Source organism: Protomyctophum bolini (genome assembly GCF_963924005.1).
Source record: "Protomyctophum bolini genome assembly, chromosome: 15".
NCBI classification, from domain to species: Eukaryota; Metazoa; Chordata; class Actinopteri; order Myctophiformes; family Myctophidae; genus Protomyctophum; species Protomyctophum bolini.
This window is the reverse complement of record NC_137876.1, coordinates 37501223-37519850: the sequence shown is the minus strand read 5'-3', so window position 1 is coordinate 37519850 and position 18628 is coordinate 37501223. Positions and strand designations below refer to the sequence as shown.

Below are 18628 nucleotides of genomic sequence, written 5' to 3'. Positions count from 1 at the left end.
ATTTAGTTGGAAAGGGCTACTTAAGCCAAGTCTTATGATTGGTTGCTACTCTAGATAGCGCTCAGTCCTGTAAACCTTGCCATATAGGTATGAATTATACAATAGTATCACTCTGGCAATAATACATTACATGTTTCCATCCGAGGATCATTTTGTACCTAGGTTATCTCCAGCATGCAAGGATCCAAATTTTGGCACTTTTATATACAAGTTGAATGATGTACTGTGTGCAGGCCTGCAGGCCCAAGGGTGTGGAGGAATGTATGTGTATACAACCGTTCTCCGTCTGCTGTGAGGTTCCCTTCTAGCATCATCATTCCTTCTCCAACCAAAGGACTTGTACACACACAGTTGGACTATTTTACAAGCGAGCTTCTTCACTTACATTTTAAAAGGATCTATATATTTTTAAATGTGTTTTGTTTTTCACTTAAAGGTAAGACATTTGCACGAGCCTAGCATTTTACCCAGGAAAGAAAAAAACTAAAATATTTCATTGTTTATGAGGTTAAAGTGGTCAAGAGCTGTAAACATTTCGCCACATAGGCTGAAACGGTTTTGACCGCTCATGCTAATTCATTATTTTGGGAGCATTCAAGAAGGTGTGCAGACCTTCTCCTTCTATTCGTTGTTGCAATAATGAAAGGAATTCTGAAGTTTAATTATGAATTAAATTAGCTTGTTGCCAATTTATAACAGAGCCTTTTATCCAAGGTTATTGGGAGGTTTTTCACCTGAGTCAATTATAATTCACATATAAGCATCTCATGTATTATCATTTTTGTAGAACATGGAGCCAGTCCGCCTGATACTGAGCTGTGAAAACATCAGCGCCTGCCTCCCAGCCAACACGACTGAGTTTCCTCAGACAGACTTCGACCTTGTCCACACTGTGATACCTCCATATATCTTCACCCTGTGTGTGTTGGGCCTTCTGGGTAACAGCTTTGTGCTGCTGGTGTTTCTGATCCATAAGGATAATCTAACTGTACCAGAGATCTATCTGGGCAACCTGGCACTGGCTGACTTCATTCTCCTGGCATGGCTCCCTTTCTGGGCACTGTACATCAATAACGAATTCAACTGGCTTCATGGAGAAGCCTTATGCAAGATAGTCAACTCCTCCATAATGGTTAATTTTTACACCAGTATATACATCATTGCCATGATCAGTGTTGACCGATACTTGGCTCTTGTGAGGACCATGAAGGCGAGATGGATGAGACGGACACTTTACGCCAAGGTGATTTGCGCTATCCTGTGGTTGTTCGGATTTTTGCTAAGCATACCTATGTTAGTTTACAGAAAGGTCAAGTTTTTTGACCAGTATAATTCAATGTCTTGTATACTGGATTTCGATGACTCTTGGAAACTGGCCAACCAAGTCCTGCTAAATGTCGTAGGCTTTGTTCTACCTGTTCTGGTCATTGTTTTCTGTAGCTGCAGGATAATCAGATCTTTGAATAAGAGGATGGAGAGTGTTTGTTCACAAGAGGCTAAGGACAGGAAGGCCACAGTGCTTGTGTATGCAGTGACCTTGTTGTTCCTGATATGCTGGGGTCCATTTCAACTTTTCACCTTCCTCGAAACGCTCTTAGATCTGCAATTGCTGGACGATTTGTTGTGGTTCCAAACTCTAGATGTTGGACATCAGGTTTCTGTCTATATGGCGTTCCTCAACAGTGCCCTGAACCCACTGCTCTATGTATTCTCCGGTCAGTACTTCAGGAGGAAAGTTACCACCATCTACAGGAGGAAGAGGTATGGTCGCCGGGGATCAGATATGACCATAATTTACCAGCGTTCTGTGATATCAACTTACCTCAACAGAACAGAACAGATAAAGCCTGTGATACTATTAAGTAACAAGATCTGAGATGCCTCTTGCTGAATTTTGACATTTTAGTGCTGAACTTACCAGGAAAATAAACAAACAAACGATAAGTAAAAACTTTTGGGGAGAACCCATACTATACATATGCATACCACAGGAGCACAAAATGGCGTAATAATTATTCAGCGTGTCCCCGGTTCAACTCCCGGACGGACGGACTGGTTCCTGTGTCATTCCCCATCTGTTCACCTTTCTTATCAAAATAAAGAAAGCAACTGGCAAAACAAAACATATTTGACATCTTATACGATTTTCCAAATCAAGTCTATTTGTAGAGCCTTTAATCATTGTTACAGTACTCTGAAAGCGTACCGCAACCCATGGTAAAATAGGATCACAAAAGAGGGTGCCTGTCTAGGCATGCAGTGGCTGCAGAGTGAGCAATATCCAACTGCAAAACCAAACAAACCACCCTCCTCTATGTGATGTCTGATACCTTTACCTCCCTATTATTTTTGCATTTTAAAGTCAACTCCTCTTTTCAGCTGTACAAACCTTGAAAGAGCTGAGAGGGGAGTTAATGCTATAAAGGGTCTATGCTGTAAAGCTTCAGACCCTTTGTGTGACATGTCTGAATAATATATGGTAACATTGTCAGAACACACGATATTTCAGGATGACAAGCCACAGCTGTGCATTTTGTGAACTATTATGAAGCTAGAGAAACATTTTGACGAGGTTCTTTTTATCACAGTGGGTGTTTTCAGAACGATGCCTGATGTGTGACAGAGACATGACAAAATTTGAGATAGTTTGGGATAGTTTTAGGCAGCCGATAATGTTTTCCAAATAAGGACTTGGATAATGTTGGACAGAAACCTTTGTATCTCCATATTTCAACTATTATGTTTATATTTTCATAAATGAATGCCTTAATTCGTCATATACAGCAGATCTATAAACTCACAACGCATACAGTATAGCATATTTTGAATATTTAAGTGAAAGTTAATGTGTTTAAGTGTGTTTGTGGATTTTATAATTAAATCATGAAACGTATTAACGAGCTTATGAGAAAATTACTTCATCTGATCCAAAAGAACACAGGTTGTTCTTTCCATGAAAGTAACAGCTAGTTTTGGACATTCAAGGTTTCTACCCTACAGCAACGATAAGCAGCTCTGTTTTAGTTGTATATCAAACCATAACAAGGGGCTCTTCCTCTTTATCACTGAACCTGAGCATTACTGTTCTGAAAACATCTTTCTGAAGCATCCACATCTAACATGTAATCTGTCAGCAATTTAGTGAACATCCACCTCACAGCATGTTGCTTAAATCTAATAACCTGAACCATTAGAGGTAATTGCCCCATTACAGGTTACATGTGTTGGCTGTGTTTTGCCTGGCCTAACTTAATTTAAATATTTACTGTGTGGTGTGGTCTTAACCATATACTGTGTATACATAGAGGCGAGCATAGTAACAATGAACTGCTTAATACTTTACTATGAGGAACTATACTATACGTATAATATATAGGCCCCCTCCTGTTTTCAATCTACACTAAATATTTAAATAAGCTCACAAGACGTTATGAACTTTAATTTTTAGTGTGTGTTCTTTTCCCATACTGTATATGGCAAAATGGTTTCTATATTAGACTATTGTACGGATAACACCAGGAGATAACATGGCTACATCAGACTAAGAGATAGCCTAGTTGTTGTTGTTGTTGTTTTATTACTTACTAGATTTAAATGGCAATGTGAATAAATTCAATTAGTTGTAACATTTCCAGCCTGACTATCTGCATTCTTATGGCTTAAAATGAAGTCACAAGTGGGTACCCCCCAAAAGAATCATATTTGAACTGGGTACCCCCCAAAACAATCATAATTCAACTGGGTACCCCCTAAAACAATCACATTTGAACTGGGGACCCCCAGACTTGGTTCCACAGATAAATATTGTGAAAATAGCAGATCTACAAGCACAAGCAAGGCGAGGTGTTGTGAGCTTGTGGATTTCTGCCTCTTTCTATTTATTATTATTATTATTATGTCAATTTGGTTTTTATAGTATATTGTTGAATACTTTTGATGCATTCATTTTCTTTATTTTCTTTTTTTCTTTATCTGCTGTGAGGACAGCCCCTCCGACATAAATAAATAATCATGTGGGGTCAGGTCCCGGTCCAGGACCACACATACCATACAGTACCTGAACATGATGGTATAATGTGGTGCCATCATGTAACAGGCTGCCTCTGTGTCTGCTTTGTGTCAGCAGTGCTGAGGCCATTCTGAAGCACGCTAACCTGACACTAATGCTCCTGAACATGCAGTACATAACAACTCACTCTACAGTACCAATCATTTTCACATGGGTCTCTGGCTGGCTTTTCATTGTGTTTAATATGATAAACAATTTGTGTAATAAATATGGCACTAATGTTCTGGATGAGGCTTTCTAGCTTTTATGGAGACCATCACATCCAACCACAGATAATGTGACCTTTTGAATTGTCGTTGAGTAAGATGCTGAACTCATTTCACATGAAGATTAGTGAAATATTTGCATTAGATTATGCAAGTTTAGAGTTGACTCTGTATGGGGACCCCACAGAGGAACCAAATGAGGTGTCAAGGTATACAGTTCCACAAAGCTTATTTGAATGGGAAGTATTTGCATTGTAGCGTCTCCTCAACAACATTAACATCCCTATTTGTCACCTGACTGTACCACAGAGTACAGGTGCAAATTAACAATCGTTTCCTTTCAACTCAAAACCTTCCTGATGCCCAGGGTGCCACTCTGTCTGAGTGCACTTATCGTTAAGTAAAGATGGACATAAATGCGTCCTTCAACCGGACCGACGCGAACGCGTCAGATTTCTGTTCAATGGAAGATGTGGTGGATGAGCGCATGTATCCAGTTGCCTACTCTCTCTTCTTCATCGTGGGCTTGCCAGCTAACTGTCTGTCACTGTACGTGGCCTGGGTGCTGATGAGAAAGGGGAACAACCTGGCGGTCTACCTCGTCAACCTCTCCATCTCTGACCTGCTCTACACCGTTACCGTACCTGTGTGGATTGAGATGGCACTGCGTAGGCCCGTGGGGGATGTTCTCTGCAGCCTGGTGGCTGTGATCATGTACAACAGCTTTTACGTTGGCTCCGGCCTGCTGTGCTGCATCTCCGTTGACCGGTATCTGGGACTGGTCTACCCTCTCTACTTTCAGTGGGCACGAGAGGTGAGGACGTCGGTAGCCGTGTGTGTGGTGGTGTGGACTGTGGAGATTGTAATCCACATTATCTTACTAAACCACACAGGGGCACTGCAAGCTTTCTTCTCCAGACGCTTGTGTGAGGAGAGAATGCCCATGACTCGGGCTGATGCTGACCTGGCCATTACACGGGTCAGCTTGGGCTTCTTGGTCCCCACGTTCATCATGATCTTTTGCTTCCGGCGGATTATGCATGCACTCCAAAAAAGCACCTCTATCCTGGCTGAGGAGAGAAGGGTGGTCAGGTTCCTGTTGCTGTTGCTCCTTGTGACCTATCTGGTGGCCTTCGTGCCATACCAGACCGTCATGTTTCTCCGGGCTGTGCTGGAGTCGTCAGGCAACTGCACCTGGGCCAAGTGGCTCCGACATCCGTACATGGTGGTGGTGGCTACCAGCACCCTCAACAGCGTGCTGGACCCTATCATATACTGTCTGATCAGCAGGAGCGCTCGCACAGAGATGAACAGACTGCTGGTGAAAGCCAGGGCACTGTGTACAGGATTTTTGCCTTTCCCAAATGTATGAATCAATGTAAATGATTATATTACATCTTGTAATGTATATTGCATTTCTAACAGAGATAAATGTTCAATATAGTGTTCCTTTTTCCTGATATTTCTTAGACTTATATAATACCTTGTATTTACAGTATGCCATCATTATACAAGGCCCGAGAGGGTGACAAGCTTGGATTGATTGTTCAGCTACAGTACCTTCCCTGGGGATAACATGGCAGCTGAACTAAACAGTACAAGTTAACTCCTTAAACCAGTGGTTCCTCCTGGTTCATGTCAAGGACCTAATTAATTTACACTAATTAGCCCACGGACCCCCGTTTGAAAATATATGCCAGGGACCCCCATAAGAGAAAATCTTTATGGCTGTAGCAGTGATTTTCAACCCGTTTAATTTCAAGGACCCCCAGTTTCAGTTTGACATGCATTAGTCTACGGACCCATATTTAATAGCATTTCTATCTCTGGGACCCCCAATTTATATTGTAAAATCAATGCTAATTTAACTCTGAGAGCATACAAATAGAACCAGGTCCATTTGGTTCCATTTGTACACTCTCTGAGTTACAGACCCATAGGGGTCCATTTGGTTTCAAATTATCATTTAGCTGGGTCCCCCCTGGAACTCCCTCAAGTACCTCTGGGGGTCCCCGGACCCCACTTTGGGGACCACTGCCTTAAACTATATATTTCTTGGAGGTGAAAATAATTGATCTACAGCTACCCTTTTTTCACATGTTAGCCTATTTTGTATTTTCACCTTGCATTTTTTGCAGAAGTTTTGCTTATTATGATATGCCAGAATAAGGAAGGAATTCACCATGGAAAACATGGACGAAATTTGACTTGATGGCACGTGACACAGAAAAAACCAATGGTTCACAGAACCTATTAAATTAAAGTGTTGATTGAATGATATCTTCTCATTGTCTTTGTCAATAAACAAGGGTGTATTTTACCTCAGGCAACGATAAATGCCCGGGCCCAATAATTCAAAACTTTTATTCTCTATCTGAGTGGATCAAATTATCTCTCTCTCTCTCTCTCTCTCTCTCTCTCTCTCTCTCTCTCTCTCTCTCTCTCTCTCTCTCTCTCTCTCTCTCTCTCTCTCTATCTCTCTCTCTCCCTCTCCCTCTCTCTCCTTTTATTTTATTACATTCTTTAGCGTCTGTTGGTGCAAATAGGTTCAGTCATAATGATTATCTTGTACTGTCCTGTGGAAACAATTAGTCAAGCACATTACCTTTATCATGAAACACACAGTAGTGCCCAGTGTCAGCTATGTCTGTATTGACACAACAAAAAGTAAATACAGCATACAGTATGTAATAGCCTAATTAAATCTGCAGTGTGGTTTACAGTGTGTGACGGCTCATTCCCTGTCACCTACTACAGTAAGTGACATATGGCGCTGCACTGTAGTCAGGGGCAACCCTAGAGTTATATAGGGGGCAGCGAGAAGACGTCTGTGGGCTCTTCCTGTTTCTGTAAGCTTGTTGAGCCAGCAGCAATAAAAACGGTTCTGCGTCTGGTGTTACTCTCAATGGAACACTTAAAGGTCTGACTTGTATCCACCGTATCGCAGGGAATCTTCAGTGGATGAAGGGTAAGTATACCTTACCTTTATTATTTTTTCTCTCCCAGCTTTTGCAGTTACATGAAGCAAATGTAACAGTAGCTAGTTAACAGGACGGCACTTACTGTATAGTTGTCCCTTATTAGTTTTGTTGTATCTACTAAGATAAGCCATTGATCCATTATGCACCACTTTTTTCCTCTACAAGCTGAACACCATATCTGTGATGGACAACTTCAGCCTTGCAGTCAATCATTCTGGGTGTTACCACCCACTTGAAGATGTGGAGAGAAGGATGCCTTTTTTCTTCTTCTACCTGGCTGTCATCATCATAGCCATTCCAGCCAACTCCTTTTCCCTCTATGTGTCCTGGCAGCACGTCAGGCATAGGAATGAGCTTGGTGTGTACCTGTTCAACCTGGCCCTGTGCGACCTGACCTTCACAGTTGGCCTGTCTCTCTTTATGGACTTCCTGTGGCGAGGGGTTTGGATCCATGGAGGACATGTGTGTCTGTTGTCGAACTACTTACTCTTCACCAACTTTTACACCAGTGACGCACTCCTCTGCTGTATCGCCGTTGACCGGTACATGGCGGTCGCTCACCCCTTCAAGTACCCGTCCATGAGGAAAGTAGGCACCGCCGTGATGGTCAGCCTCGCCCTCTGGATCCTGGTCATTTTCTTCAACGCTGCCACAATCACCTGGGAGCATTCGTACAATGAACGCAACAAGATGTGTTTCAACATCTTCCCGCTGCCCACAAACTTGACCACAATTAATTCTGTGCGGCTCTTTGTGGGGTTCATTGCCCCTGTCGGGTTGATGGCGTACTGCTTCTGGGGGATCTGCAGAGCGGTCAAGTCTAACCGGGCCACTGAGGCCCAGGAACGCAAGCGGGTGTCGAGGCTGCTGGGGATGGTTCTACTCTCGACGGCGTCCTGCTTTGGACCCGTTCACATAATGATGGTCCTTCGGCAATTTCTGGATGAATGCCAGAGCCCAGAGTGGGCTGTTTACACATACAAGCTCAGTGTGTCCTTCTCGAGCCTCAACTGCCTCCTGGACCCTCTCCTCTACTGTTTCATCACCAAATCAGGCAAGGCTAACGTCACACAGGTGGTTCACTTCATCCAAGGAAAGAAGCGGGTGAAAGGGCAAGGTGTGGTGTAGCAAATGCTAAAAGTGATATTTCACAGGGAAAATTTTTAATTGGATCATCTCAGGATCACCATGGGAACGGTGTGGCTCCTATTTGGTCATGGCTGTCTAAGCTAAAAAACACTTACTCAGTGAGGCAAATCAACAGAGAAAGGACATTATTGTTTGCTGGCCTGTTCCTCTTTTCTCTTTTTTTCCAGCTCAGACTAGTAGTACTAAACTGGAGGGTGTTTGCAAATTTTTATGCAATCTTCTTGAAAACAATATCAATGTGAATTAACCTATCAAAGAAATTATGTTAATCTATACTTAAAAATTGTGCTTTTTGAAACAGGCATGCAATGAAGTACGAACTTAGTTCACACTTCAAAGTCTATAGACAGAAGGCAGAGGCTTGAATAAACATTGTACGGTATGTTTCCCCTTGTTCAATTATAAGATAACAACAGTGATTGCATCAAACAGTGTAGGCTAAATTGGCCGAAGCAAAGACATTTTAATTACATGAGATGTTCTCATTACCAATCTGTCCTGTCCTCTGTTTTCTTTTATTTATGTTATGCAAAAAAACATACTTACGTGTGCTTTTCTGTGGTATCTCTACAAAGTTTGAAAGTTATCTGAGAACAGTATATGTTCCAATGTTGAGATGGCCTTGAATCCCCCCTTTCCATAATAAAAGAGAAAATAAATTAATTAATTGAATATATCTCCGTGACATTATTGGATTTGTTTAGTTTACAATTGATGGGCATATTTAACCCAGGCCTATTGCTTGGTAGTCTAGAGGTTATGACCAGGAGAGTTTATGAATAAGAATGTTTCATTTCAGAGATCAATAAACCAGTAAGATGCCCTGATCAAGGGCAAAGTGCACGCATCCGCCTGGGTGGCGGCAGACTGCAGGGCGAGCGAGGTTTGATGAGGTCTGGCCATATATGGAGCGTGTCTTGAGTGTACAGGGTTTGATGAGGTCAGATCAACATATGGAATGTCAGAACAGATCAGTTCCATATATGGAGATCTAAGGGTGGCAGGCAGCGAGGGCAGTGTCTTGAGTGTACAGGGTTTGATTAGGGCTCAGGTAGGGCCGGGCCTTAATTTTCGGGCCTGTTGAGAACTCTAGGTGTCAATTATCTAATGTGATCCTGGGCTCTACACACCTTCCACCAACCTAGTCCCCATATATGGGGGACAAGGGGAGAGCAACGGACTTGAACTCATGCTTCCTTCATGCCTGAGTGTCCAAGTCGCTCCTTTACACCTGACAGGGGGGAGTTTCCCTGGTTGGACGTAACGCGTGGAAGGAACACGTTATTCCAACCAGTTCCTTTCCCCTCCATCAGGCGCCCTGGCTGGCCAGGGGGAGGCAGTTTAGTGACCAGGATTACTGCATGTTTTTGTGAGGGTACCTACCCTAGGGGACACGGGGAGAACATGCAAACTCCACACAGAAAGATTATGGAATGTCAGAACAGGTCAGCTACATATATGGGAGTTGAGGTCAGATGTAGAGTTGCTGGTCGGCTCCATATATGGAGATCTAGGTGATGATCCAGTCTTCTCCATGTATGGCTATCCAGAGTTTGATGAGGTCAGTGTTGTGATCTTCATATATGGACACGAGGCGGCCATATATAGTGGCGTGACGTGTCACGACTCATGAGGCGTGACATGGATGCCTCATGGATGGATGCCTCATGGATGTCATATTTACATAATATGACATATGACCATATGGAGGCGTAATGTCACGAGGCGTGACCATATATGGAGGTGTGACCGACCGACCGACCGACCTTAGAGTTTACTACAATATTCTTGGGATGAATACCTATTCTGTGTGTAGAAAAGTATTTACATGGCCCTGGTTGCTTCCCGAGGCCCCCACCATAAAATAATGGATACTGTAGATGTAGTATACGCCGGTAAATGATATCTACGTATGGAACAGAACACTTTCTCTCTCCGACTGCAAAAGGAGAAGTTTATAAAGTTTTGGTCTAATTGGGTGAAAATATGTAATACCTTTGCGACCAGATTTTGTAGTGGCAAGGATTGAATGACTGAAAGTTCTGTCAAGTACTCATGCATGTGTCTTTTTAATTGTTGCTCACAACTTCATGTACTCTCTCATGTCTTATATGAATTATACTGTATGGTATTTTAGATTTTATGTACACTTCTTCTATCTCTCCCACACATTTTTTTGTCTTTGTTTAAAAAAAAAAAGAACAAAACCTTGAAGTGGACAAAGAAATGTTATTTGAAAAATGCTGTATAACTTGATTATTGATATTCTTAAATAAAGAATATATATAAATTTGTTTTCCTCAGATGGAAGCTTCTATATGATTAGTAGGCCTATTCAATCCACAGAAAGTTTGGGAACTGAATAATGCTAGGCCCAGACACCTAAAAAAAAATGTTTAAATTTTTTTTCTGTTTAATTAATAGGTAAAAAGTAGGCCTATTAATGGCAATATTTAGGCATTGTTAATATATTTACGTTCGGTGTGGTATCTCTGGATGTTCCATGCCTACTTATGCTGCCACAATTATGATTTTGTTATTATTTTGATATTTGTTACTTAATTGGTGTTTGTTGTTACACTGTTTAATGATTATTTTGGTAAAGGTTCAATATTCAATTTCATGTCGCCGTCATTTCCGGTGCCCCGTCAAGCAGACCAGACGGGAGTTTGTTTGGTTCATCATGCAGCGTGTTGCCACTTCAAGGTTCGTTTTGTTATCTCGTATCCATGCCTTAAGAAGTTTGTCAACATTTCAGTTCTATGTTATAATTCTGTATGAGTTTCATTGATCGTTTGTTTATTGCTTTTCCTTTCAGTCCTGGTTGTTCAAATGGGTTCCTTTACATGTATACATTCGTTCATTACCTTTGAGATCCGTGCAGTCAGTAAGGTAAATCAGTTGTTCATGTTTCCTTTCTTTATATTTTGTTTATATGCTTTATTTGTTTATTATTTGATCACTGATTTATTGTTTGTCTTTGTGTTTCGTCAGTTTTGACGTAGGTTTTTGAGCAAAATACACTTCCAGTAGCCTACATGCTACTATACTGCCTTCGTCTCCAGTTCATATCAGAGGGAGTGACACCTACACTTGACTGGTATGTATGTATAGGCCCCCCCAAAAGTTGTATTACAATTGTATTCCACTTTATTTTCGGGGCTTATATCCGTTATTGCTTTGCAGTCCATAGTTAGCCTGGATCCAGCCCAAAGACCCCGCCCACTCTCTGAGTGGACTGCATCTCTTCAAGCTTCAAGAAAGCTACAGTCTGATAATCAGGCTAGTCCATAGTAGAAACGACTGCAAAGCAATAACGGATATCTGGTTCCCTCTAGTGGACATTTGCTGAACATGTTTGTGCTTGAATCACATCAAATAAATGTTTGCGTTGTCTTTGGTATAAAATAAATACAAGGTAATATTTTAAAAGACAATTATCATTAGGTTTGTGTAACCTTCGCACCCGCTGTTTGGAAGCATAATAAAAGTTTGATACTGTTTGCAGAGGTTGAAGTAATTTGCATCTAATAGAGCAATACAAATTAAAAAAAAGACTCCATTACAAGTAAAAATCCTGCATGATAAAATATGTAAGCGGCACGTTACTGTTGTAGCTGCTGAAGGTCGAGTTAGTTTAAAGTATTATTTTAGTTCATTATTGGAGTGGAAAGTAGAATCTTCCTCATTAAATAGAAATATGCAATTACCTCAACATTGTACTGTCTGGATGTTTGATAATGATATATTTCCAATGAAATATTCCTGTATTGTAAAACATATCATGTATCATTATTTCACATGAATGTGGAGCCATCCACATGGAGGATCTCTCTGAGGTAATAACAAGGCATGAATGAATGGTGTGCATGGTGTACACGCACACGCAGCGCACGCACGCGCACACAGTTTCGTTTTTGATCTCCACATATTCATTCTCAATTCATTCTCTTTGGATGTCAATCCATTGTCTCTCCTAAAGAGTGAATATAAAAGGCTGCTATAACAATCAGACAAGATACAGTTTTGGACAAGGTTTCTGCCCGGCAGCAATGCTATATGCTAGCACGCTATGTATTCAGATTATATCGTCTCTGTCGGGTGGAAACCTCATAGGCCTATATCCAAAACTTTGGAAAATGCTCGTGGATCTCCTACTTTCGATGCTTTTGTGTAATGCTATAGCCTAGTATATAATCAAGTAGGGTAGGCGGCCTACAAAGTTACAAAAAAAAGGTTGTTGTCCCTGTCCCACTATCAGCACAGAGAGACAAGTTGACACACAGGCAGAGAGGAGGACATGTAGATCTCCCATGTGAGCCTTTGTACCTTCCCATTCTCCATGTTACATATTGAGCTGCACCTGTCACCATATAAACCTGCATCAGCAGAAAGGGTGGCCATGAGCCTCTCTTATCTGACCTCGCACTGTCCTTGATCACGTGAAAGAACCATGGTTCCTTACTTCCTTTATCCTCAGTGTAAATGTACACATGCAGTAAGCGAGATAATTAGACATCAATAAAGAACCCACCAACGTGTCTGCTTCTACAATTTAGGCATTTAGCAGACGCTCAGAGCGATTTACATTAAGCAAGAACAAAAAAGCATCACATAAAAACATTTATCATGAAACATGCGTAAGCTAAGAAAGTAACAGTGGAATATCTATATAATGAAACTATACATATAAACTATACATCTATGCTACTATGCTATACATGTACTATGACGTGCTATGACTACATACAATGCACTTATGCTGTCTACATAACATGCTGTAAGTCTGTATCAAATGCTATCTAAGTCTACAGAAATGCTATCTAAGGGGGTGGGGTAAGTGCTATGGGCCATGATGGAGTCTGAAAAGGTGAGTTTTCAGACTACGGCAGAAGATTGGGAGTGATGCTGCAGTTCTGACTGCAATGGGAAGTGCATTCCACAGTTTTGGAGCCAGAAGGGAGAAGAGTTTGGGATGTGTGGAGCGTTGTCCCGGCGTTTTTAGTGAGGGTACTTCCAGCTTCCCTGCGTTGGCTGATCTGAGTCAGCGGGAGGGTTTGTAGGGTTCGATCATACTTGCAAGATATGGGGGAGCCATACCTTTGAATGCCAGCATCAGAGTTTTGTATTCTGTGCGGACAGCGACCGGGAGCCAGTGGAGGGAGCGGACCAGGGGGGAGACATGTGAGAATTTTGGCTGGTTGAAGACCAAGCGAGCTGCGGCATTTTGGATCAGCTGGAGAGGCTTAAGTGCACATGCTGGTAGGCCAGTAAGGAGGGAGTTACAATAGTCGAGTTTTGACAAGACTGTTGTCTGGATTAGGAGCTGGGCTGATTCCTGGGTGAGGAACGGTCTACTCTAATTCGTCGTATGTTATAGAGTGTGAACCTACAGGATCGAGTGACAGCTGTGATGTGAGTTTTGAACGAGAGCTGACTGTCCAGGACAACACCAAGATTCCTGGCTGTTGGGACAGACGTTACCAGGGTGTTGTCTACGGAAATAGTTAGCTCCCGCATAGGGCAGGACTTAGCTGGGAAGAAGAGAAGCTCAGTCTTGTCTGGGTTCAGTTTGAGGTGGTTGGAGGACATCCACTGTGAGATGTCAGCCAGGCATGCAGTGATGCGCTCTTCCACCTGAGTGGCAGAGGGGGGGACTTGGATGTTGTCGGTTGTTTCAGTAATGAAGTGCTCCTACACGTCCTTGTATGATGAATAGGCCGTTCATCATGGGGGGGGGGGGTTGTGTGGTTATGTTATGTCCACTTGTCTGTTGTTTTGTCCAGTAGTTTTAGCTTTATTTATGTGCCACATTATGCTGTTGTATTAAACGCTTCAATTTCCCCTGGGGGATTAATAAAGTATACATACAAAAATAGGAATTTAAAAAAATTCCAAAAAGGTAGCACATACAATAATTAAATAAACGGCAGACAAAGTACTCACATTTCCATTTCTTTATTGGCACACACCAAAAAGGAACGCTTACGCGTTTCGGCTATGCAGCCTTCATCAGAGCATTCACATCAAGTAAATTCAAGTCAATTTATACAAAAGGGTCAGAGTTCACCTACACCTGAAATCTCAAGTCAATCAACAGGGTCCAATCACAAACTGATTTGAATAAGCATTTTTAGGCATAGTATATATATGAATATCTCAATTACACATCCAGGCATTAAAGCCAATCTTAACCCAAAAAGCATTTTAAACTATAGTCATCATTCAGTCCATTGGGTGTCATAGTATTGAGTGTGTATATCCACTGCGTTTCTCTTTGGGCTAGTCTCTTTAGAATATCACCCCCTCTGCTGGGCATCTCGATTCTCTCAATCCCACAGAATTTTAATGAAGAAGGTGAACCATGGTTTGCTTCAGCATAATGTTTTGCAATAGCATAATCCATATTTCCTGGACAGATTGCAGTTTTGTGTTCTGATATTCTCTGTTTGAGGGGTCGTTTAGTTTGCCCTACGTATGCCAGACCACAAGGACATAGTAACATGTAAATTGCGTGTGTCAATTTGCAATTAATGAATTGACTGTGTTGTTGGAGCAGGCACACATACCACATCTGTACATTTCAGTTGTTGTCAGCCTTGTGGTCTTTTTCTGAATGATATTTTTGTACATGACTGTGCCTTTGATTATGGGTGCCCTCCTGAATGCAAGGGGTGGGGATTTACAAAGGTCCTTCAATGTTGGCTCTGCTTGGAGACAGTGCCTGTTGAGTATCTGTTTGATTAATAAAGTATATCTCTCATCTCAGATAATTGACACTGGGTGAAAAAATGGGTTATAAGATCGTGGGTTAAAATTATAAATATATATATATATATATATCTTACTCACAATGTGATACCATAATCTTCATTGCATGAGGAGTAATGGCCATTTTTAGCATGAAATGTTCCCCCTGTTATGACCAACATTTTGTCCCCCCTGTTACAGTGTCAATGGATATTTATATGGAAAAATTGGAATAATTCATTAATTAAAAATAACTTAAAATGGCCACAAAAGATCACTGAATGTGAAGGGGGTGACAAACTGACCTGTTGGGCCATACACCACAGTATGGCAGCTACCTATAGTACCCCCCTTCACATTCAGAAGATGCTGTGATCTTTTGTGGCCATATGTAATTTCCTGGGGTCTAGTAGGACTATAGTAAATAATCGCTATAAAATGTAAAATAAATACATATTTAGCCCCATGTTCGAATGCCCCCGCCCCTCTGTCAAATAGCTAAAATCGCTAAAACGAAAGAAAGCAGCAAATGGCATTTGTCTGCTGGGGATATAAATAACCAGTCAAACAAAAGCATGTATGTTGTAAACCAAATAACAGCAACAGTGTCAAGGTTAAATCACACGGTCAATCCATCATGAGCTATTAATGGGGGAGGAAAGGTGATGTGCGGCTGTCGGCTGAGCTAGAGAGAATGTGAGCAAGAAAATTAGACATTTTCAGAGGGCGGGGGACATCATCGATCGCCATATTAATAAGTAAAGAGGGATGTGAGTCCCCCAATGCCATTTCTATCCAATGCACTTTATTATTCTCGCTACAACGGGCTGCCACCCTGATTAATTATTTTTTGTAGTAGCCTCATAGCGGCTTTTGTTGGTGTCTTATACACCCATGAGGGTATGCAGGACACGGAAATAAATGATAATTTAAAAAAATGTTGCCGGCTGCCAAACACACTTTAACGCGTGACAGTGATTCTATGACTCTCACACAGTCCATGGGGTCCATTTCACTTCAGAATTTTGCAACACACAATGAGTCGCTTACATAACATACTATTAACAGTATGTTATAACTACTAGTATCAACTCAGCTGTAGTTCAATGATTGGGTATTTTGCCATTTATATGTGTAGGGTATTGGCATCATCGAATGCTTAAAGAATTGTTTTTACAGAGGATGTTATTGTCTCCACCAGGCCGAAGGCATGGGGAGAGAGTATGTTTTGCACTCAGTCTGTGTGTGTCCGTGTGTGACTGTGTCCGTCTGTTACCAGCTAATCTCCGGCACCGTTAACCCGGTCGATGCCATATTTTGCAGAATGGCCGGCAGGAGGAGTCAGGAGGCCGACTTTTGAAAAAGAAAAAAAAGTATATTACTACTCCAGATTCTGTCCAAAAATCCCACAAATCGTTACACACTATCTCTATATACAGGGCTGCACATAAGCGGTGCGCCAGCGCGCATGTGTCGTCAATCAAGCGCCGGGAAGCGCTTCTGCGTACCAACAGCCGGGGCCGCCTGCCACTCAAAGTGGATACTGGCCAATCACAGCACGTCTTGCACAAGTGCACTGGCCATTGTGGCCAATCACAGCGCGTCCTTACTCAAAAGGGGGAGGATTCCATGCTGCTTTCTGCTGGGAGGAGGTTCGGTTGACACTTGACAGGACAGGAGTTTACTATTGAGAAAACCTGACACAAATAGTTTCGTCTTCTCCGTTTCAGATAGCAAACTACTGTAGTCCCCGGTGTAAAAGGGCATGCTTTGGATGCTTTGCACTCTTCCCATTTGCCGCTGTGCTTGTGTTTGTTTTCCGGGTGCTGGAGCAGCATGGTTGCTCGTGTGCTCACAGCCTAGGCACCGGCCACCGACTTTTTACGGGTACTAAGGTTTTAGTTCCGACATGGTGGAGTGGGAAGAGTTTAAAGCATTGCGGACTGGCACTGCTGCTGCCCAACATGAACACCGTGTCTCGACATACTGTCCCTTATTATCGTAAAGTCGGGTAGTGTACACTGTTTATTTTTGCACCGAGGAGCCATGTGTGTCTGACTGTCTGACTACGTCGCCTCAGCCAAAAACAAATGGGAAGCCTGATGTATGCTTCGCCGTACGATGTGTCGCATGTTAAAAAAAAAAAAAAGCTGATCTGCAAGCTCACAACGTGTCGCAACACGTTGTGAGCTAGTAGATCGGTTATTTAAATACAAAATAATAAAAAATCTAAATATTGCTTTGATGCTCATATTATCCTTAGGAAGTATTAAGTTGTTTTTATTAGAATATGCATTCCATAGGGCTGGACCACACATGGACCTAGATTTTAGCAAATTTAGATTTTTTTTAATAATGGGATGAATCTACAACAAGAGCCATTCTAGGGCTAAATCTAGAGTTGCAATTGACTCCCCACTCATCCAATAAATATCGTTTTGTTATTGTTAAGTTATTCATCCCTCTTTTATCCATCCGGCCAGACGGGTCGCCGCATTTTAGGAGCACCAAGAAACTCCTCCAGGTGCTCCTCTGAGTACTAGACCAAACGAGTTGTGTGCAGCCCTGTCTATATTCATGTGTTCAAGCCGGATCTGTCCGATATTTCATATTCCATCCTAATTATCTAACATTGGCTTTCAAAGTTGGCAGGATTGCGGCCAGTTTTGAACAGCCTCAAATCATGAACGCAGCGTGCAATTTACGTGAAAATCTTTACGTGACTTTCCTACTAGGCTGAGGAATATATCCCACCCTTTTCACATTGGCCTGTTATAGCGCCACCAACAGGTGAATTTTAGCAAAACACATTTTTGGCACAAAATGCCTCAAATCATCCAATTTCCATCCAAGGTGTAAGAAGAAATGGCACCCTTTTCACATTGGCCTGTTATAGCAGGAGGCCACAACCTGACCTGCCCTGGTGGAGACCTGTTCATCTAGTTTTTGAGTGGTGCAACCACTCCACTCCTACAACCAGCAATGTCCGTGACTTTCTATGTGCCTACTGTATGTGGCTATGTGGCCATGAGCATGAGTATATGACTATAGGGTACCAGTAGGGGGGCGCCAGAAACAGAGGGGGATAGTGCTGCAATTTTGCCTGCTAATGAGAGAGAGAGAGAGGTGGGGGGGAGCTGCACCACTCAGTTCATATGGGTGTGATTTTTAATCTATCATGAAGTGATAAGATACTTCTGAAGCCTGTACTCTTGTAACAACTAACGCATTCCTTTAGATTTGAGCTCAACATCTCCACAGTAGTTGGCATGGAGAGCAGGTTAAATTTCAGTTTTGTAGGTTAGTCATATATTAAGTATTAACAAATGGATTTCAAGTAATTGTTGCAGTTGGATTTCAACTAGAATATGTTGATGGGATTATTGTATAGGCCTACAGTATATGTACTGTAATAAAGCAACAGACAAGTACAAACAATGTATTTGCAATATTTATTCCCAGAAAAGGCACTC

The 18628-nt window shown here is 41.9% G+C and overlaps 3 protein-coding genes across 3 annotated transcripts; all 3 read left to right on the top strand.

Annotated features, from left to right (window-relative positions):
- Positions 1-790: 790 nt before the first annotated feature.
- On the top strand, positions 791-1876 carry bdkrb1 (bradykinin receptor B1; the record flags this gene model as incomplete). The annotated part of the gene is made up of 1 exon (XM_080784357.1): positions 791-1876. One exon carries the CDS (start codon positions 791-793, stop codon positions 1874-1876), a length of 1086 nt encoding a protein of 361 aa, XP_080640483.1.
- Positions 1877-4762: 2886 nt separating this feature from the next.
- LOC308329854 (G-protein coupled receptor 4-like) lies at positions 4763-5647 on the top strand (the record flags this gene model as incomplete). Its single annotated transcript, XM_080784356.1, has 1 exon — positions 4763-5647. One exon carries the CDS (start codon positions 4763-4765, stop codon positions 5645-5647), a length of 885 nt encoding a protein of 294 aa, XP_080640482.1.
- Positions 5648-7129: 1482 nt separating this feature from the next.
- On the top strand, positions 7130-8384 carry gpr65 (G protein-coupled receptor 65; the record flags this gene model as incomplete). The annotated part of the gene is made up of 2 exons (XM_080784355.1): positions 7130-7243; positions 7422-8384. Exon 2 carries the CDS (start codon positions 7440-7442, stop codon positions 8382-8384), a length of 945 nt encoding a protein of 314 aa, XP_080640481.1. The 5' UTR covers positions 7130-7243; positions 7422-7439.
- Positions 8385-18628: the final 10244 nt, after the last annotated feature.